This window comes from Myxocyprinus asiaticus, chromosome 28 (assembly GCF_019703515.2).
Source record: "Myxocyprinus asiaticus isolate MX2 ecotype Aquarium Trade chromosome 28, UBuf_Myxa_2, whole genome shotgun sequence".
NCBI lineage: Eukaryota > Metazoa > Chordata > Actinopteri > Cypriniformes > Catostomidae > Myxocyprinus > Myxocyprinus asiaticus.
The window spans coordinates 3,717,942-3,741,105 of NC_059371.1; the positions used below are offsets into that span (position 1 = coordinate 3,717,942).

The 23,164-nt window shown below is 40.4% G+C and overlaps 1 protein-coding gene and 1 long non-coding RNA gene across 4 annotated transcripts in view; one reads left to right on the forward strand and one right to left on the reverse strand.

The window, feature by feature from the left end:
* LOC127418969 (uncharacterized) overlaps window positions 1-23,164 on the reverse strand; it is a 983,530-nt gene that overhangs the window by 361,356 nt on the left and 599,010 nt on the right. The window lies entirely within an intron of this gene.
* LOC127418900 (glutathione hydrolase 7-like) overlaps window positions 5,019-23,164 on the forward strand; it is a 50,200-nt gene continuing 32,054 nt past the window's right edge. Inside the window, exons 1-2 of one of the 3 annotated variants that reach the window (XM_051659800.1) lie at window positions 5,019-5,119; window positions 22,425-22,624. In XM_051659800.1, coding sequence (XP_051515760.1) covers window positions 22,432-22,624 — 193 coding nt within the window. In that variant the 5' untranslated portion in view covers window positions 5,019-5,119; window positions 22,425-22,431. Of the gene's footprint in view, window positions 5,120-5,321; window positions 5,512-22,424; window positions 22,625-23,164 lie in introns of those variants that run through there. The other 2 variants (XM_051659799.1, XM_051659801.1) reach the window with 2 other exon arrangements.

Below are 23,164 nucleotides of genomic sequence, written 5' to 3' on the forward strand. Positions count from 1 at the left end.
TTCACACTATGACTTTGAATGCGTCACTCAACTGATATAGATGTAAAGTTTAAAAGTTCTGGGTAATCAGAAAATCTTACCTTTGTAAATCCTTACTGTCTTGAGGGGGTTGAATAATTTCGATTGCAACTGTATAGTTTTAAATATGTGTATTTATTATTATAATTTTTTTTAAAACAATTACTTGTGTAGCCTTACATGTCACCATCTTTTCAGCCCTTGGACCGACCTCTCGTTCCTACGGGCAGGTGTTCCTCTAGAACTGGTCTCCAGGTGCGTCGTGGTCATGACAGACGCCTCCAAAACGGGCTGGGGCGCTGTTTGCAACCGGTGCACAGCCGCCAGCCTGTGGACAGGCCCGCGACTGCATTGGCACATCAACTGCCTCGAGTTTTTGGCAATTCTGCTCGCCCTGCAGAGGTTTCGGCTGTTGATCCAGGGCAAGGACGTGTTAGTTCGGACAGACAACATGGCAACGGTAGCATATGTCAACCACCAAGGCAGTCTGCACTCTCGTTGTATGTCACAACTCTCCCACCGTCTCCTTCTTTGGAGTCAGCAGCACTTCAAGCCACTGCGAGCCACTCACATCCCGGGCAACCTCAACACTACAGCGGACACGCTGTCAAGGCAGGTTACCCTCAGGGGAGAGTGGAGGCTCCACCCTCAGGTGGTCCAGCTGATTTGGAGTCAATTCGTATGGGCACAGGTGGACTTGTTCACCTCCCAAGAATCCTCCCACTGCCCGCTCTGGTACGCCCTCACCAAGGCTCCCTTCAGCATAGACACACTGGCACACAGCTGGCCCCCTGGCCTACGCAAATATGCATTTCCCCCAGTGAGCCTACTTGCACAGACCCTGTGCAAGGTCAGGGAGGATGAGGAGCAGGTCATCCTGGTAGCACCCTACTGGCCCACCCAGACGTGGTTCTAGGACCTCACGCTCCTCACGACAGTCCCCCCCCCCTGCAAATTCCCCTGAGGAAGGACCTTCTTTCTCAGGGACGGGGCACCCTCTGGCACCCACGACCAGACCTCTGGAATCTCCATGTCTGGCTCCTGGACAGGACACGGAAGACCTGCGATGGTAGACACGATCACTCAGGCTAGGGCCCCCTCTACGAGGTGCCTGTATGCCTTTAAGTGGCGTCTGTTCGCTAAGTGGTGTTCTTCATGACGGGAAGACCCCCAGAGATGCGCAGTCGGATCAGTGCTTTCCTTACTGCAGGAGAGGTTGGAAGGGAGGCTGTCCCCTTCCACCTTGAAGGTGTACATTGCCGCCATAGCAGCACACCATGACGCAGTCGACGGTAAGTCCTTAGGGAAGCACGACCTGATCATCAGGTTCCTAAGAGGCGCCAGGAGGCTGAATCCCTCCAGACCGTGCCTCGTTCCCTCATGGGACCTCTCTGTAGTTCTTCAGGGTCTACAGAGAGCCCCCTTTGAGCCTTTGCAGTCAGCCGAGCTTAAGACACTCTCTTTGAAGACTGCACTCCTGACTGTGCTCACTTCCATCAAGAGGGTAGTAGACCTGCAAGCGTTCTCTGTCAGCAAAACATGCCTGGTTACTCTCATTTGATCCTGAGACCCCGACCGGGCTATGTGCCCAAGGTTCCCACCACCCCTTTTAGGGAACAGGTGGTGAACCTGCAAGCGCTGCCTCAGGAGGAGGCAGACCCAGCCCCGTCGTTGCTGTGTTCGGTGCACTCTTTACGCATCTATTTGGATTGCACGCAGAGCTTTAGGATTTCTGAGCAGCTCTTTGTCTGCTTTGGTGCACAGCAGAAAGGAAGCGCTGTCTCCAAGCAGAGGATCGCCCACTGGCTCATTGACGCCATAACTATGGCATATCACGCCCAGGACATGCCGCCCCGGTAGGGCTACGAGCCTATTCTTCCATGGGTGTAGCGGCTTCCTGGGCCCTGGCCAGGGGTGCCTCTCTAACAGACATTTGCAGAGCAGCAGGCTGGGCAACACCCAATACCTTTGCAAGGTTCAACAACCTCTGGGTGGAACCGGTTTTGTCCCAGGTAGTGGCACACAATATAAGCGGATAAGCCTGGGATAGCCGGCCGGGTGTATCGCTTGCACATAGTGCCTTCCACCTCCTTTTGAGATGAAGACGTGCGCCATTAATTCCCAGTAGTGTTCACAAACTTTGTTCCCTGGTTGACTTCCTCCGAGTCCTGTGGCAGTCGAGTTTTCAGAGAGACTCGCTGCCGGCCTAGTACATGTGCTAACTAAGAGTCCTGTTCTGGGGTAGGTGCTCCGCATGTGGTGGTTCCCTGTAAGGCTAACCCCATGCGATGTATATCTTCCGCTAATTCGTTTCCCTGTTGGCAAACTGTGTCTTCCTTGGGCAGAGCCCCTCTGCCCCAGTCTCCATGTTCGTAGTAACTCCTCCCCTGTTGGGTAGGATCTATCTTGAAGATTCTCCACATGGTTGGAAAGACCATGTGATGTATTCTTCCACTTAAATACCCCCCCCTTTGGGTGAGGTGTGGTCTCCGCGGTGTCTTCCCCTTGGGAGGGACACCCCCCAACTAGACCTGGCGGCCCAGTCGGATAATCCCCCTTCTTTTTTAGGGAGTGGAAATAAGAGAAGGGGAAAAGAGGCCACGACTGGGTTAAGCCTGTCTCTATCTCTTGGGTAGTCGACTTGTCCCCAAGGGGCCAATCGACACTCATAACTATGTTGGGGGAGGTTACGTGTTGACCTGGTGTGCTGGCTATGAGGCACACAGTAGTCTGCCCACCACACACCGCAAGTTCATGTAACACAGTTCAGCCAATTGTGGTGTTTTGTATAGGGACCCCTAGTGTCACTACATCGACACAACATCGAGTGAGTGACAGATTTGGAATGTCATGGTTACTTGTGTAACCTCCATTCCCTGATGGAGGGAACGAGACGTTGTGTCCCTCCTGCCACAACGCTGAACTACCCGCTGAAATGGCCGGACCTTATATCGGCTCCTCAGCATAAAACCTGAATGAGTGGTTCCATACCAGCTCCTTTTATACCTGTATGTCCGGGGGAGTGGCATGCAAATACCACTCGCCAATTTTCATTGGCCTTTTATCAAAGACCAGCGGTGTCTCGGGCTCCCAAGAGTGACCCCTAGTGTCACTACATCAACACAACGTCTCATTCCCTCCATCAGGGAACAGACGTTACACAAGTAACCATGACGTTTTCTAGTATTTTTACATTTCAGTTGATATTTTTATGATAATTTATTTATATAAAAAATAAGAAGTTTGTGCAGTACATTTTCATTACAGTAAACTTAGACTTCTTTAGCGTTTTTATTTCACTTTAAAAACTTGCACAATAAATTGCAATGGAAACAGTATTTAAGATATCAAATATCCCTTTACAATTTTACATCAGCAGTGTCTTGACATTATTCTAAAAAATTTTGAAGCAATTCATGTAAACACTACAGGGCTATTTCAAAGTCTGATAAAATTGCCTTACTTCCTGGTGCCAGTTGGTGGCGCTATGACCGTGACCCATAATAGCCACATAAATGTGATCAGCCCCCATTACCAAACATACAGCTGAATTTTCATCAAAATCATACAATGCACAAAGAAGATATAAGGAACGTCCTATTTCACATTTGTGCCCTTAATTTATTGCGTCGCCATGGCAACACCGTTCAATATATCCAAAAATCCTTTCGCAATTTAGCATCTTCAATGTCTTGGCATAATATTGCCTAAGTTTGGTGCCAGTCACTTGGATTCCCAAGGAGGAGTATTCAAAAGTTCAGGGCCTGCAATTAAAAAAAAGCACATTCAGTCCAAAATGGCCGACTTCCTGTTGGGTGGAGGTAATGACTGTAATTTTGAAAGTTGTCCGGCTTGATGAGAAGATGTAGCAAGTTTGGTGACCATAGAAGAAACTGACCCCACCACTTTTGTCAAAAGGTGGCACTACAGAGCTCCCCAGACAAGCCCATGTATTAACTTTTGCCCAGGCCTAATGGCGACAACTCTGATGTGTGTGCAAAATATCATGACAATTCAAGCATGCCAAGTACCTCAAAAACATGTGAATATACATAAAAAGGAATAATGACATTTAATGCGTTGCCATGGCAACAGTATTTATAATTTCAAGAATCCCTTCAGAATTTTAAATCTGCACCGTCTTGACATTATTCTAAATTATTTTGAAGCAATTCAGGTAAACATAAGAGGGATATTTCAAAGTCTGTTAAAAGAGCCACACCTCCTTCCGCCAGTTGGTGGTGCTACAAATGTGATCCACAATAGCCACATCAATGTGACCAGCCCACAAGTCCAAACATACAGCTCAATTTTGATGTAAATCACACGATGTACGCAGAAGATATGAGATACTTCCTTTTTCCCATTTTTTGATGTTACTTTATCACATCACCATGGCAACACCGTTTGATATATAAAAAATCTGTTCGCAATTTAGCACTGTCAATGTCTTGGCATGATGTCGACCACATTTGGTACCTTTAACATGAATGACTGTCGCGCAAAAGTTGTCCGGCTTGATGAGATCTATATGTGTTCAAAGTTTGGTAAATTTAGTTCAAAAGGGATGTGCTATATAGCCCCCCGAACATGCCCATCTTCTAGGTGGCGCACTTTCAGTGCTTGGGCCCTAAAAATCCTTAGAAGAACAATAGGGCCTCTGCACTTTCAGTGCTTGGGCCCTAATAATAATCCTTAGAAGAACAATAGGGTCTCCATACTTTTAGTGCTTGGGCCCTAATAATAATAATCCTTAGAAGAACAATAGGGCATCCGCATTTTCAGTGATTGGGCCCTAATAAAAATCCTTAGAAGAACAATAGGGTCTCTGCACTTTCAGTGCTAGGGCCCTAATTACACCGGTCACCGGCACTGCCTATGTCCCTAAGAAATCTCAATCTCTCTCTCTCTCTCTCACACACACACACTCACACACACACACATTTTTCAGTAGGTTAAAGAACCTGTTCTGCTGCTCCGTGTGATCAGGTCCGGTTCACTTCACAGTTCACTGCGTCAACACGCAGATTTTGATTCATTTGTTAAATGAATGAATAATGTACTGGACTAATCTGTGACAACTGAATTGACAATTACATCTGTAAGTATAGGATGGAAACACTGTACATAAAACATTATAAGGAGGCGTTCACACAAGACATGTTTTGCGTCAGTTTGTGCTGTTGTTTGTTTGTCAATACACATGCGTCATGACTATAGTTTTTTTTTTTTTAAGTATTCACGCGTCCACTCTGAATGCCCGCAACTGCGTCTTTAACATTGCATGGGTGACGTCAGCTGATCCTTCAGGTTTTGTGCTCCATATCCGTGAATGTGAAAGGATTGTGTACATCAGTTGATCTATGGATTTAAACACTGTCGTTTGATCACCGGTCATATTCACTGATGCATGCAGATGAATGGAGATTTATCGACGCGTAGATCGCTGTTTAACGCGCGTCTCGCAGCGTGCAGCGCATCCCTGTCTGTATGGTATGATGGATTATTTTAACTATTTAATAATTTCCATAACAAATATATTTCTGTTGTCCACTATAAAGCAGTGATGCTGTCGATGTCGACTATAAACAAACATCCATCGGGCCTCGATCCATTGCTGGTTGTGTTTTAAAGCACTGGCCACATTAGAAATATAAGAAGAGAGAAGATTTGGAGAGTTTATTTCTTATGTGCAGTAAGTGTGGGTTGAACTTGTTTTGATGTTTTGGAATTGTGATTTCAGATCAGTGATGTCATGAAATGTGTTTTCAGAGTAGTCATTGAATATGTGTTGAATTGTGATTTCAGATCAGTCATGTTTAGCACACTTTACAAATACAATCTTAGAAATCCACAAAATCAACTCTTCATGATAAATTATTTATTTGAGAATCTAAATGTAGATTTTCAGCAGATAGAGTGTTGTATTTTATTTAAAATGTAATTGCTTTTTATTTACCCTCTTTAGCCATAGCAAAAAATATTTGTGAAAATATAAACATAATTTATTAGGCTAACTATAAAACAGCCATTAAGATGGATTACTATGATACCTGCAAAAAATAATCATTTTTAAAATATTAAAAGCTCAAGGTTGCTATGGAAAGGGGTGAATACCACCCAAACCTCTTCTCTCTTTCATGGACTCGAGATGAACATACAGTATTTTACAAATACGTCTTATTATTGCATACCAATGTTTTGCATACAGTATTCCAAATGCTCACTATTTAATGAAACAATAGTAGCCTTTTTTAGGCTTTTTATTTTTTTATTTATTTTTATTTACTAAAGACAATGTACAAATTGTTAATCAAGAAAGAGAAATAAAAAAAACACGATGTTATTTTGAATAACCATTCACAACATATTCTATAAATAACGTGTAATTCATTCATTTACATGTTATATTTTATTTCAAATAAAGTGGAAAGAAAGTTAAGGCATCACCTTCTTTTTTATATTAAATGAGATCATACATCATATTTTAATCGAAGAATCTAAAGGAAACAATCTATCTAAATTCATTTATAATATTTTTAAGCAAATCCCATTTATGTTCACATTCCAGACTTTTATTATTAATTTTAAATGTTACTTTCTTCATTTGGTATATTTCCTAAATCGTTTCTCTCCATCTTTGAAATTGTGGGGGTTCTGCTTTAAGGCAGTTTTTTTTTTTTTTTTTTTTTTTTTTGTAATCTGTTTCAAAGCTGCTATTCTGATTCTAAATATATTTTGTTCAGTTTTATTTCTTAAGGACAATGGCATTTTACCCAAAATAATGTTTTCTGGATGTATTTCTTTTGTGCAGTTAAATATTAAATTAACCTGTCTAATCACTTCATTCCAGTTTTCCTTCCAAGTTGTCAATTTAGAGCACTCATATAGAATTTGACTGTTATGAGCCTTTTTTTTCTCCACAATTTCTCCAACAATCCCCTTTTACCATGCTGTTGCATTGGAAGATACAAATTCGATTTTTTGATAACACCTGTTATTCAAAGCATATTCCCTCCATACACTGGATTGAGTATTATGGCATGTATTATATGATATTTCTTCCCAGTTTTGCTGACTAATTTTTATTTGTAATTCATCTTCCCACCTACATATTTTATTCAGATCTCTTTCAAATGCACTCTTTAAAATTCCTAACATTTTTATTGGATTAGTTGTATTGTATGTATCAATTATGTGATTTATTAATGGATACATTTCCTTTTTTAATTTTTTTTTTACTTTAACTTCTGTTAATAAATATCTTGTTACCTGTAAATAATTAAATAAATGGTGAAAATGGAGGTTTGAAAAGGTATCCATTCCTTTATCAATGAACAGTTGCTGATATCTTTTCAGACCTCTATCTGCCCAAAACTTCAATGTATTATCTAATCTATTTAGCATGAAATCAGGATCTTTAGCAATTTCTTCTAAATTAGCAATTTCTTGTAAATTAACTATATCTTTCTTAATTGTACAAATTTTTTTTTCTTTCTTTTTTTTTTTTTTTTCTAGTACTATAAAGCACTATTAATACAAATCTATTGATTTAAATGTGTTGCTTTTTTTTTGGGTAGGAACAGGGATATACCAATAGGTTCCCCCATTTGATACATTTCCATCCTCCTCCATTTCACTTTAGGTTCTTTAATTTAAGTTGAATTTGGGCAGCTTTATAATAATTTATTAAATTTGGGAATTCTAGTCCTCCAAGCCTTTTTGACAACTTAGGAATTTTAAGAATCATTTTAGGTTTCCTGTTATCCCATGTATATTTACAAAGTAGTTTATTCCATTTAAAAAAAAAAAAAAAAACTTTTTATATACTACTAACTGGTAGATTTTGATAAAGGAAAATAAACTTAGGGAGAATATTCATCTTGATAGTCTCTAATTGTTTTGTAATCAATAGTAGCCTATATTTATTTGTAATAGTTTTGAATTATATATATAGAGTTTTCAATTCAAATAAATATAAAAGCTTTTATATTGAAATAAATGTAAGCTTTTAAAATAAGCATGATTGTTCTTGTTGTGGACATATATGAATTCACTTATGCATTGATATACCAGCTGTTTTATATTGTTTTTAAGAATTAGTTTGCAGCAGTCCTCGTGAGCTCTCGTAGCAGCCGCTGTTTCTTCTTGTTGTGTAAATGTCTTTAATTGCTTCATAATTTTACAGTTATCCCTTGAACTGTGTAAAGCACGTGTTTTAAGTATTCATGACTTCATGTTAAACTCTTGAGCAGTGTAAATGCATTTAATTTTTTTTAAAATATTTTTAAAAGAATGTCTTGTGCACAGTTTAAATTAATTGAAATTCTTATTTTCATAATAATCAGCTTTCAGCAGAGAGGTAAATCCCGCGCGTTCTCTCACACGATTGGTTGTGCACAGCAAACATCAGTCATTCATGTGCACGAGCGCGTAATCTAATCTTAAAGTCAAGATCGAAGCCTGAGTTGACAGAGAAAGTTGACGAGCTGCATCATGGTACCAATTAAGCCTGATTGGATTGTTTTGAATCTGCCAACCTGAAACCAATCCTGAAACCCTGAGTTCATTTAGTGACCTTCATGATACAAGCCTCATGTCAGTCATGTTTGGATTGTTTGTTGAATTGTAATTTCAGATTAGTAATTGAATGTGTGTTGAATTGTGATTTCAGATCATTGATGTGTTTAGTTGTGATTTAAGATCAGTGATATTTTGAATTGTAATTTCAGATGAGTCATGTTTTGGGTTGTTGTTTGTTGAATTGTGATTTCAGTGCCATGTATCACAGAAAAAGCTGAACAAATTCTGGATTCCAGAATTGGTTTTAGTTTGACAAAACTCACCAAATCCAGTCAGGCTTCATTAGGGTTAAGTGGTATCAAGACGGTCGTTACCAACTTTCTCTATCAACTCAGTGTTTGATCCCTCGGTTATGATTACTTCACGAGCGCATTCACATGAATGAAGCGAACAGCCAATAGTGTGCGAGACAGCGTGAGTCACATCTCGCGAGAGAGTCAGCGAGATTTACTTCTCCACTGAAGATGTTTATGAAAATTATGATAAATTATAAGAATTTAAACAGTTATAACTCGGCACAAGAGTACTTTGAAAAAATATGATAAATCAAAACAGTTACACAACAAGAATAATCGCTATGAAATCATGAATAATTATAATATTCACACTGCACAGAGGATCACTAGCAAACGATAAAAAATTGAAAGGCAGTTACACAGCAAGAAGAAACATTGCTGCTGCTGCTGCTAGAGCACGGAAATATCTGACTGTGATGAAAATATTCAAATAGATCATATATTGATGTGAAAGTAACTATATAGGTCCACAACAATAACATTCAGGCTTGTAATTTTTAAAGTTTAATATCTTGATTTGAAATTTTAAAAATTGATATGAAAAGCTTTAGTATTAATTTAAATGACTTAATATCATTTAATACTATTAGACATTAATACACTATAGAATAATAACAATGTGAGCGCCTGGAAAATGAGTAGATGGTATGCACTAATAAAGACTTGTTCTTTCTTTTTAGCAGCATAAGACACAATAAAGGCATATTTGTTGTGCTAGTGTGCTTTTATTGAACTTCAAGTGAATATTCGTGACATCTCTGCCAGCAAATCCTAATAAAAAGGGGTTTGGGTGGCATTCACACTTTTCTGATATATCTACAGTATATTGTGGAGTGATTAAGTTTTTATATTGTAAAGTCATTCAGTCATTATTGATATCATATTAATATCTTACTTGAAATTATATGATTATTTTAGGTTTATTTATTCATACATATTTTATGGCCAGTGTGGGAAAATGATTGGGAAAAAATTAAAGTGTCTTTAAACAAATGCAAGACTGCCAAAAATATATTGCTTGCAATAAATAATGATCATAAATAGCTTATTTTGTACATTTCTAAAATTGTCTCGTTGAAGTGCACTTTAAATTGGAGTGAGAAATACTGGGGGTAGTGACTGTCACTTTGCTCACAGCTTATTGTTCCAGAATGTGGATGATCGGGAAACTAACCTGCCCCAGAGCAGGTTAGCCGAGTAGCGTATGTTACTATGGCGAGGAATCCCGATGAAAACCTATCAACCTTACTGGTACCGCGAATTCAGAGTTTGCTTAAACTAAGTTTAAACGTATCTAGCTAGCTGCTTAATCCTGCTTTGTGACATAGGCCACAGACAAGTGATGTGTTTAGATTTTATATTTTGAAATTTAATTTCAGTCATGTGTTGATTAGTGATTTCAGATCAGTTATGTGTTGAATTTTGAGTTCAGATCTATCATGTTTTGGATTGTTTGTTGAATTGTGTTTTCAGATCAGTGATGTTGAATTGTGATTTCTGATGAGTCGTGATTTGGATTGTGTGTTGAATTGTGAATTCAGATCAGTCATTGAACGTGTATTGAATTGTGATTTCCGATTAGTGATGTCATGAATTGTGTTTTCAGAGTAGTCATTGAATGTGTGTTGAATTGTGATTTCAGTTCATTCATGTTTTGGATTGTTGTTTGTTGAATTGTGATTTCAGATCAGTCATGTTTTGGATTGTCTGTTGAATTAATTTCAGATCAGTCATTGAATGGGTGTTGAATTGTGATTTCAGATCAGTGATGTGTTGGATTGTGATTTAGATCACTCGTGTTTTGGATTGTTGAATTGTGATTTCAGATTAGTCATTGAATGTGTGCTGAATTGTGATTTCATAATTGTGATTTCAGATCATTGAATGTGTTGAATTGTGATTTCAGATCAGTTTTTTTTTAATTGTTGTGTGTAGGGATGCACAATATATCAGAGGCCAATATATTATTGGTTGATAACCGTGAAAATCAAAATATTATTGCACCAATAATGCAGTTGTCACTGATATTTTCACAGGTTTGTTACGGTTTATTTGCGGCTGAAATTCTTTGACTGCCTGCGGCGTCTTTCAGGCAGAGACTTGGGCATTCTCAAGCAACAATGCGCGTGTGCATACACAGAGTGTCTGTGTAAGTGAGAGCCAAGAGCTGTGTCGCACCTTTCTCCGCAGGAAGCGTCAAAATTTGGAAAGATATGGGGTGGGCATTTTTTTGTGGTGCTGGCTCGAGTAGGAGCAGGGGAGTCGTTGCACTGGTGGGTGGGCATCTGCAGTTCAAGTGTCTTGGCCGGAGTGGGGGTGAATTGGGAAGAGTCGTTGTTTTGGCTGAGGTTCAGGGGCAAACTCTTGTTTTGGCTGATGTTTGTGCACCTGGCGTGGATGATCAGGCTTTTTTGTGGAGGGGGGGGGGGGGTTGCGGGCCTCTGGTGCCCCTCAGGTTATGGTGTTTTGCTTTGTGCAGATGGTGTTTTGTTGTTTGTCTCCGACCCCGCTGGATCTGTGCCTTACCTCCACGGAATTGTTGGTTCCTTTTCTGGGTTCTCGGGGTGCGGAGTTGGTTGGTCTGGGTCTGGGGCATCTTGTTACATTGTTTTGGGGATGGTTTTACTTGGGGCAAGTAACCCCGCTACTGAAGAAACCCGCACTTAACCCCACTCAAATAGAACACTACAGACCAGTCTTTCTCATCCCATTCATGGCAAAAACACTTGAAAGGGCAGTTTTCAATCAGATCTCTGCCTATCTCTCACAGAACAAGCTGCTGGATGACAATCAGTCAGGCTTCAAAAGTGGACACTCCACTGAGACTGCCCTGCTGTCTGTCACTGAGTCTCTGATACAGGCGAAAGCTGAATCCAGATCATCCATCCTGATTCTGCTGGACCTTTCTGCAGCCTTTGACACAGTCAACCATCAGATCTTACTCTCCACCCTCTCCTCACTGGGCATCACAGGAACTGTGCTTGACTGGTTTAATTCCTATCTCTCAGGTTGGTCCTTCAAGGTAGCCTGGAGAGGTGAGGTATCCAAGCCACATCAGCTACTTACTGGGGTACCTCAGGGATCAGTGCTTGGGCCACTTCTCTTCTCTATAAACACAACATCACTGGGAACCATCATTCAGGCACATGGTTTCTCTTACCACTGCTATGCTGATGACACACAACTCTACTTGTCTTTCCAGCCCAACGACACCACAGTGACTGCTCGAATCTCTGCCTGCCTGGCAGACATCTCGGCCTGGATGAAGGAACACCACCTGTAACTCAACCCAGCCAAGACTGAACTCCTTGTCTTTCCAGCCAACCCTGCTGTTGATCACAGTAATGCCTTCCAAAACGGTCAGAAATCTAGAGGTAACCATCGATAACAAACTAAATTTCACAGACCACATCTCAAAGACCGCAAGATCATGTAGATTTACACTCTACAATATCAGGAAGACCCATCCTCTCTGAACATGCCAAACAACTGCTTGTTCAATCATTTGTCTTAACTAGACTGGACTACTGTAACACTCTCATTGCAGGCCTCCCTGCATGTGCAATTAGACCCCTGCAAATGATCCAGAATGCAGCAGCACGTCTGGTCTTTAATGAACCTATGAGAGCGCATGTTACACCACTCCTTGTCTCTCTCCACTGGCTGCCAGTTGATGCACATATTAAATTCAAGGCTCTGATGCTGGCATACAGAACAGTCACTGGGTCTGCTCCAGCATACCTAAAATCATTTATGCAGAGCTACGCGCCCACTAGAAACCTGCGGTCTGCTAAGGAACGTCGCCTTGTTGTACCAACACAAAGAGGCACCAAAACACTTTCCCGGACTTTCGGCTTCATCATACCACGTTGGTGGAATGACCTTCCCAACTCCATCCGTGAAGCTAACTCACACTCTGTCTTCAAAAAAACAACTAAAAACACATCTTTTCCATGAGCATTTAACCAGTCACACACAAAAAAAAATTCTTGTTGCACTTTAATCTGTTTTGAATACTATTCTGATGCTAGTAAAACTTTGTAATATGGCACTTTTCGTACCACTGTCTCCTTAAAATGATTCACATATGTTTTCGCCTTTTGTAAGTCGCTTTGGATAAAAGCATCTGCCAGATGAATAAATGTAAATGTTTTAGTCATCTGCTCTAAGTAATGATGGCATTTCCCATATTCTGTTTGTTTCATGAAGCAATAAACAAAACACGACAAAAACTGTATGTATGTTACATGGAGGCTATCGTATTCACTTATTCATGAAACATAGCACATTGTTACTTACATCGCAGCATTGTGATTAAAACAAGTCCAAGCACAACCTAAAATGGCACATTTAAGTTATACAGTTGAACTGTCACAGATGAATCCTGTAGCAAGTGTCTTGTGAATGAGTCACGGATAAGCACAAGCACATACATTAATAACACACACAAACCACCGCTGCACTCGCAGTTTGGCTGCCAGTGTTGTATCGAATTGTGTTCCCCATCGGAATCTGTTTCCCCCTAGCCCTGATAGGGTATGGGGTTATGGTTAGGGTAGGTAGGGTAGTGTAGGTTAGGACTAGGGTAGGTAGGGTAGTGTAGGTTAGGACTAGGGTAGGTAGGGTAGGGAAGGTTAGGCTTAGGTTTGTGCATGGGGGAATGCATTCTGACAGAGGAGAATGTTACTGTCAGATACTGTTCCCCCCATACAGATCTGCAGGGGGGGAAACAGATCCCAACGGGCAAACAGAGTTCGACACAACACCGGCACTAATAATACACCATGTATACAGAGATTAGGGTTTGTTTTGTTGTTTAATATTCATTATATGCAGTTTATCACCTCATTTTGGTTTAATGCAGTATTACAGCTGTTAGAAGTTCATTATTCTCTCTCTGTGAGCGAGTCAGCAGGATTGCTGTAAACACCTATATAAATGAGCACCATAATTTAGGCAATGCTTTATTATTTATTTCTCAGCATATATCTGTAATATAGGCACATATATGGTTCATGTTACATCCGCCAAACCTTAAATAGCAGTCCAAATTCCAAGATTTTAAATTACACCTATTTTAAAATGAGAAGCTATATATATATATATATATATATATATAGTATAGATAATTTTTTTTATCGCCTTTTCTCCCAATTCCCACTACTTAGGTCCTTGTGGTGGCATGGTTATTTCCCTCAATCCAGGTGGCGGAGGACAAGTCTCAGTTGCCTTTGTTTCTGAGACCGACAATCCACGCATCTTATCACGTGGCTCATTGTGCATGACACTGCGGAGACTCTCCGCCCCATTGATAATTTTTGTTTTGTTTTGTTATTAACATTTTTATTGATTCATAAATTAACAAAAAAATACAACAACATCTATATAATGAATCAAAAACTTAAAACATTAAACCCCCACTATATCCCCTCCCCCTACCAAACTCTCAATCCACCCTGACCCCCCCACGAACACCCCTGTGGTCAATAGAATATAGACACACACACAGAAAACTAAAACAACAACATAAAATAACATACAATAATCAAGTATAATAAAAAAAATAAAAACTCTAAATTACTACCTCCACTGCCCCACCTCGAGATTCCCTCAAAAATGTTAAATAATTGCCCCATTTCTTATTGTATGATTCCCTAACCCCCATCCTAATGCTCGACCCCTCCTCGAAGGCAGCCACCCTCCCCATCTCCGTGCACCACTCCGGGAACGAGGGTGCTCCATCCGACTTCCAACTCCTCAAAATAACCTGCCTACCAATCATCACACTGGTCAAAACCCAGTCCTTCATGTACTTATATACCAAATCCATGACCTCCCTATCTCCCAAAATACAGAGTCTGGGGCAGAATGAGACCTTTGTGCCCAAAACATCACACACAAAACTTTGCACCTTCAGCCAAAATTCTTGGATCTTAAGGCACCCCCAAAAAACATGGATGGTGTCTCCATCTTCAGTATGGCATCGCCAGCAGATGGGTGTGTCCTTAAGACCAAACCTATACAATCTAGAGGGGGTCCAATAAAATCTATGTAAAATCTTAAATTGCATAAGGCGAACCCTTGCATCTCTAGATGCAGACTTTATGTTTTTTATAATCCTTGCCCACACTCCCTCCTCCAATACCAAGTTTAAATCTTTCTCCCATAATCTTTTGAGAGAATTTAAAGCTCTGTCCCCCAGACTCTGAATTAACAGGGAGTAATACACTGATGCCTCATGACCCTTCCCAAAAGCAGCAATCACCACTTCCAGAGTATCTGCCGCTCTAGGGGGGTGTATGCTACTCCCAAAAACAGAGCAGAGCAGGTGGTACAGCTGTAAATACTTATAAAATTGAGATCTGGGAATCCCATGTTGGGCTTTACTGGTTGTTTAGATCAGTGTTACTATCAGAAATAATTAATAATTATTTCTGTAGTTATTAATCAATATTTAAATTAATTAATTGGATCTAACTCATTAAAACCTCATATGGGACTCCAGTAAATGTAGTGTGCTACGTTTAGGAGCAAGTTTGGTTATTAGCAATAATTAATAATTATCAAAGATAATTATTCATTATAAAAATCAATAGAACATTGATGAGAATCAATGTTAGCTTTTTTTAATCCTTTAAAATCAACACTTATCAAAGATAATCGTAAATTGTTAACATCGATGAAACATTAAAATTAACACTAGCTTATTGATCATTCAAATTCAATCAAAGATAATTATCAATTATCAAAAATCAATAGAATATTAATAAGGATTAACATTGACGGGGCACCACCCTGGAATCAGGGACTAATAACCGAATATTAAAACAGTCTCAATATTAGATTGTTTTCTTAGGAAAATCGACATCCGAACAATATCGATTTTCGGGAAGAAAAAAAAACAATGAATGAAGGTTTGAATCTGAGCACTGACATCCCATCAGCATGACACAGGTGTATGCAAAACAAACCAAAACACTTCTCTTTGTAATATAAACAAAGTTTATTTATGCAGTAATATCAATTAATAATTAATACAGTGCAGTCAATAAACTTCCGACTTACAACTACAAACTAAACAGTGACATGATTAGATATGGAAATAAAAATAATCCTATAACACATAAGGTGTGTGTGTGACAGTGTGTGTGTGTGTGTGTGTGTGTGTGTCAGTGTGGTTAGTGAGAGAGAGAGAGAGAGAGATATTATTCAGTGACAGCCCGAAAGCTGATTTCGCGATAGCTGGAGATAAAGCAGCCGTGTTCATCACTCAGAGACGCGGTTTTACGAGCGGGGCTCGTAAAAGTCCTGCGTTATTTGACTCTAATGGATGAACTCAGTTTCTGTCTCACCCACGATGGCGAAAATGCACAACAATCCAATTTGGTTGGACCACAATACAGCAAACAAATTCGTGATAATTAATACCCTGTGTATTAATAATGAGCAGACATGGCGATCCGTAAACTGTACAAGCAAAAAAACCTTGAAACACAGGAATAACACACTATAATATTCTATCTCTGCCCAGACATAAACCTCTTACTTGAATCGCATGAGGACACAGGTAGAATGTGTTTTCCTCCGTCCTTTAACTTTGACCCGGTTCCTTGAGGCTCGGGTGATGACGGGAGGCCGTTTCCTCGCTCTGTCGGCGGGCGGTACGGCTGTTGATTCTCAGAGGGCGGTACGGCTGTTGATTCTCAGCGGGCTGGCGGAGAACTCAGAAATGTCGACTTGATTGAAGATGGAAGAGAAATCTTTAATCTCTTCACTTCTGTAGGCCAACGGATGAAGATGCGAATTGCTCGGCGGTCTCCTTCGGATCCGTTAGAGTGTTCGGTTGAACACAGAGTAATCTCAACTCGTCCAGCGAGATGGAGATTGTATGGCTACAGTTTCAAGTCGGACATTACTTCCTTATGCCACGAGGCTGCACCGGAGAGCAGCAAAAAGCTACGTCCGTATTCGGTGAACTAAGTCGCTGGAAGCAACTCTGGAAGCATTTCAGAATTATTTGAAGTCCTGATGATGTCATGTTTGAGGGACGTTCTGTGGTGTGCCTCATCCAATAGGAGTTGAGAGCTCGATCCTTTAGAGGGCAAGGCTTCATGGATCTGTAGTCTGTTTTGGACTCCCTTTGTTTGATTTTGGTGCGATTTTTATCAGTAAAATTTATGACTTAGAAGGTGGGGGCTTGAGTTATGTTTTTATGACTGTTAGGCCTGCCTTTGTCTTCTATCTGAACACATGAGGCCCAACACCCAAAATGTTGAATCAAATTTTCAAAAGATCTGAATACTCCACCCTCATACAGGTCACCAAGTGTATTAACCCCCCTCACTTATTAATACATTGTTTAGGGTTCAGCCATGTGGTCGAGGCTACGTTTAAATAAATATCAGAATTAAACACTCTGGACACTTTTGTCCATATCAAGTGCAAATGCAAATTAACGGGGTGCGACTTAACCTCTTCAGCTAGTTTAATCAAAAGGCTTTGCAGTGGCGAGATAGGGGCAAGAACTTCCTTTTCAATACAAAACCAGGGAGGGGCTCTCTCAGGTGGAAGTGATCAATGAACCAGATGTCTAAGACTGAATGCATAATAATAAAATAAAATCTTGGGTAGGCCTAACCCACCTTTGTCAATCGGCCTATGTAACTTACTGAAATTTATCCTGGGACGTTTACCATTCCAAATGAAGGACTTCGCTATGCTATCAAATTGCTTGAAATAAGAGAGGGGGACATCTACAGGGAGAGATTGTAGCAGGTAGTTAAATTTTGGAATGCAATTCATTTTAATAACATTAACCCAATCATCGATAAGTGTAATGAAGCCCATCTGTCCACATCATTCGAAAACCTTTTTATTAAGGGATCAAAATTAACTCTGACTAAATCTGACAGATTTGCTGGGAATAAAATTCCCAAATACTTAATTCCCTGTTTGGACCACTGGAAGGCACCCGGCTGGAAGGCCGTTACTGGACAGTACACTGTCAAAGCCAAAGCTTCGGATTTAGACCAATTGACTTTGTATCTTGAGAATTTGGAAAAGGAGTTAATCATTCTGTGGAGACAAGGCATATATCTAGTAGGGTCGGAGACGAATAATAAAATATCATCTGCGTAAAGCAGAAGCTTATGCGCCACACCTCCCGCCGTCACCCCTGGAAAATCATCCTCCTTTCTTATCGCGGCTGCTAATGGTTCCAGGGCAAGACAGAACAATAATGGGGAAAGAGGGCAACCCTGCCGGGTGCCCCTATCCAGAGTAAAATAATCTGAAATTAACCCATTTGTTTGCACCGCTGCTACAGGGTGTCTATAAAGTAACTTAATCCAACCAATAAATGTATTCCCGAACCCATACCTTCCCAAAATCTTAAAAAGATAATCCCATTCTACCATATCAAACGCCTTTTTGGCGTCAAGAGAGATGGCAGCAACCAGAGATTGATCATTCGCTACTGACCACATGATGTTGATGAGACACCTAATATTATCAGAAGAGCTACGGCCTTGAATAAACCCCACCTGATCTATATGTATAAGTGATGTCATAACTTTACTTAATCGATTAGCCAGAATTTTGGACAAAATTTTTACATCTAACTGGATCAGGGAAATTGGGCGGTAACTTTTACACTCGCTTGGATCTTTGTCCTATTTTAGAATCAGACTGATCCGGGCTTGTGTCATGGTTGGAGGAAGCTTTCCATTCTTTAATGAATCAGTATAAACTTCTAACAAAAGTGGAGCCAGTTCTGTAGCATAAGATTTGAAAAACTCAGAGGAAAAGCCGTCAGGCCCCGGAGCCTTGCCAGTAGGGAAGGCTTTAATTACCTCAACAAGCTCCTCCAAGGTTATCTCAGAATCAAGAGAATTGTTTTGCACAGTTGTCAGTTTAGGGAGATCAAATGGTTCCACAAAGTTCCTAATACCTTCATCAGTGGATGAAGATGTGGAACCATAGAGATCAAGATAGAACTCTTTAAAGGCATTATTAATATCAATAGCTGAGGTAAATATTTCACCACAAGCAGATTTCACTGAGGGAATGATAGAAAAAGACTCTCTCTGCTTTATATATCTAGCCAAAAGTTTTCCTGCTTTGTCACCCGACTCAAAGTATGACTGTCTTGCCCTGAATAACCAAAACTTCACTTTCCGTGACAAAATAGTATTATATCTATATTTCAATCAGGTCAATTCTCTGAGGCCATCAGATGACATACGGCGCTTCAGCTCTGCCTCAGCACTTTTAATATTTCCTTCCAACTCCACAAGTTCTTGTGCTTTGGATTTTTTAATGAATGAGGCATACTTTATGATCCAACCCCTAAGAACTGCCTTAAGTACCTCCCAAGCCATGCCCACAGAGGATACTGAGGACCAGTTGGTCTCCATATAAACACTGATTTCAGTCTTTAACATTTGTTGGAAATCAGGATTTTGCAAAAGGGACACATTAAGGCGCCAACTATATGATTTCTTTTTCTCTGTAAATGGCAACACCTTTAAACTCACCAGAGCATGAGCTGAGACTAAGATATTTCCAATTGAGCAACCAACAACAGATGAAATGAGGGATTTGGATATAAAAAAAAATCTATTCTAGAATAAATCTTATGGACTGATGAAAAAAAATGTGTAGTCCCTACCAGATGGGTTCAAAAGTCTCCAAATATCTGTAAGACCAAGATTTTTACACATCCTGTGAAGCGTCAGTGTTGCTCTAGGGGGCTTGCACACTTTTGCTTCACTGTGATCAAGGACTGAGTCCATCAAAAGATTAAAGTCTCCTCCCAATATTATATCATGAGGGGTGCCAGCGGCTTGCAACATCCCTTCAAGATCTATAAAAAAGCCTTGATCATCAACGTTAGGTGCGTAAATATTAGCCAAAATCAACCTTTGCCCTTGAATTTCAACTAACACAATAATTACTCTACCTAATTTATCTTTAATCTGTTTGAGACATTTGAATTGTAGATGTTTATTTACCAAAATAATGACTCCCTTGCTCTTACTTGAGCCAGCACTAAAGAAAACATGTCCACCCCATATCTTCCCAAATTTTTCAGCTTCCTGCGGGGAGAGATGTGTTTCCTGAAGAAACACTATATCATATTTCTTACATTTAAGAAAATAAATAACCTTCCTTCTTTTTCTGGGGTGCCCCAACCCATTTACATTCCATGTGGAGAGAGATAGTACACTCATATTAACATTTGACATTTTGATATAGTAGAAAAAAATTTTTTTGTGTCAAAAACAAAATTATACAGACCACATTCCCATTAGTGAAACAATCAAACCCTGAACATCCCCCTGAACAAAACAAACAGAAAAAATAAAAACTTGCGCATTAACCCCGCGCACGAAAGCGCCAATTGGCGACAATCCCTCTAAACTCAAAAGGTCCATGAATGCCCATGAGCCCCCACGACAACTTTGCCATTGGATTGCTCAATTTTGCCTCACGAATTTGTGAGGCAAAATTACATAACAGAAAATACTTTGTAAAATAAACCCAGTCAATAGGAAGAATAAACACAAAGAATGTGTAGATTCATTCACAGAACTGTCTCGAAGGTGTGATCTTCCACAAAACAAATTCCAGCTGATATAAAACCGTTCAGAATCCTTGGACAGACAAACAAATGTTCAGTGAGCCGGCTTTTATGAGTTCAGCAGATGACGTAATCATTCTAATGTCCCGTAAAAAACCCAACAAAACAAACTACAGCCAGCAGGAGGAATAAGCACAAAGAAAGAACAGATTAATCCACAGCTGTTCCAAAGGAGTGTTATTCAATAGAACAAGCTCCAGCCGCTAGGCGGAACCAATACAAAAAGAAACAAAACCGGCATCACGGTTCCCCGGATGATCGAGTCAATTCACTCGGAGGCTGCATAAAAGTATATACCATGACTTACACAATCCGTCAACTTTATAAAAGACATCCTTTGTGTGAGCAGCATGTAGATATTTCGCGGTCATCCATAGTGTCCACTCTCAATCTGTCCGGGAACTTCAATGCAAAAGTAATCTTTCATCAATGCAAAAGTTTCTTTAAGGAAAAGTTTTATTCACAAAACAAGCTCCAGCCACTCTGCGGAGCCAATGCAAAAAACCCAAAATGTCGCCCAGCTTCCTCAAGAGTAAGTACAGCGAGTCAGACCCACTTACATGAGAAACATCCAATGGTTTACTAAGTCATTCATTCTATAAAAGACATTGCCAGATTTGGACATGTAAATACTTTGCGACCGACCTTCGTTTCTATTCTCAGTTTTGCTGGAAACATCAAAGCGAATGAGATATTTTTCTGATGTAAGAGTTTCTTACATTCCTTGAACCGATCGTGTTTCTCTCTTGTCTTCCAAGAAAGCTTCCCTTTGCTCCTCGCCTGGCGCAACACAAGATCTTTATCGGATGATCTCAGAAATCTGGCCTGAATCGACCGGGGCCTGTCTCCCTCAGCAGATCTCCGAGCAGGGACTCTGTGAGCTCGCTTGATTTCCAGCTTGTGGCCTGTTATGTCGAGCAGACTCAGGAAAAACTCATCTAGGAATTTCACCATATCTCTGCCCTCCTCATGCTCAGGAATTCCAACAATTCGAACGTTATTCCCGCGGCTTCTATTTTCAAGATCTTCAAGCTTTTCAAGGAGATGTTCCAGATCAACTTTGGTCGTGGGTGGATTAGCGGTTAATTCCCTCTCTGAAGATTCCAAAAAATCTATTCGTTTTTCAACATCAGTCACTCTTGTACCTAACTCGGAGAATTTTATTTCCATCGCCATAATCGATGGACGTATTACAGCGAGATCCTCCAAGTCAGCAAGAATCTTCGTCAACATCACCGACATGTTGGACAACTGATGCTGGATTCCTTCTCCCGCTGCGCCATCCAAATCGAGTCTCCTGTCTGTAGGCCTGTCGGGGCTTTCATCCTGAACACGTAAGTGTCTTTTGATGTCTCCAGAGCCCGAGGATTTTGACTTCTTTGCCATGTTTTGCAACAAAGGGCAAATGTGTAACTGGGTGTATCAAATTTCACCAGTTTATAATATGAAAATAATAGAAAATTCAGCAAAGTGCGCAGAGCTCGTCGCTCACACGTCTGCTCCTTGCATGGCATCACGTGACCCCTGTGCCCCATTGATAATTGCGACTGCGAGGAGGTTACCCCATGTGACTCTATCCTCCCTAGCAACCGGGCCAATTTGGTTGCTTAGGAGACCTGGCTGGAGTCACCCAGCACGCCCTGGATTCGAACTCGTGACTCCAGTTGTGGTAGTCAGCGTCACTACTCGCTGAGCTACCCAGGCCCCCTAAAATGAGAAGCTTTTAATGAATTTGCAAGCAGTTCCAGGTTGAAGAATAAAAAATTAAAACCTTATATATATATATCGCGGTTATCGGTATTGGCCACAGTGAGCTGTAAGTTATCGTATCGGCCCCTGAAATTCCATATCGGTGCATCCCTAATTGTGTTGAATTGTGATTTCAGGCAAATCATGTATACTCCGGCAGCCAAGGCAGGTGTGACAGTGGTGGAGAAGGATGCGACTTTAAGCAGCGCATACTCACCTGTGGACTACATGAGCATCACCAGCTTCCCTAGATTACCAGAAGATGATGTGCTCTCTTCAGACAGCACCTTCAAATCACGCAAAGATGATGATAACTTCCTCAGTGAGCAGGACACCGGTAAATACATGTGTCAGTATGATGTTTAAATGCCATTTGAGGTTGCTCTCCACATGAGATCTCCAGAAGAGACTGGTCTGAATCCTTGTAGCATGCACAACATTCAAAAACATTCATATTTCAGCACTCCCAGTAGGCCTATGTTATGGTATATCCATAGTATTGATACTAAAAAGTAGCCAATGGAAAATGAGAAATGAACATGTACATTTGACCTTTTGATGTTATAAAAGTAAGAGTATTGTTGTTAAAGGGATAGTTCACCCAAAAATCAAGCCCTATAATTGTCCAATATGTGTAGTAGGGCTGCACGATATATCTAATTTATCGAAATATATTGCAAATGTACATATCGCGATATGCATATCGCAAAGGCTTGCTATAACAGAATGATATTAATATAGTAACATTCAAGGCAACGCAGATAGCAAAGAATATATTGGGCACATGACTGTGTGTGCGTGCAGTGTGCACATGCACTGATCCTGTGAGTGCTTCAGGGCTCGAGATTTTCCCCATTCATTTTCTCCATTGTCATTC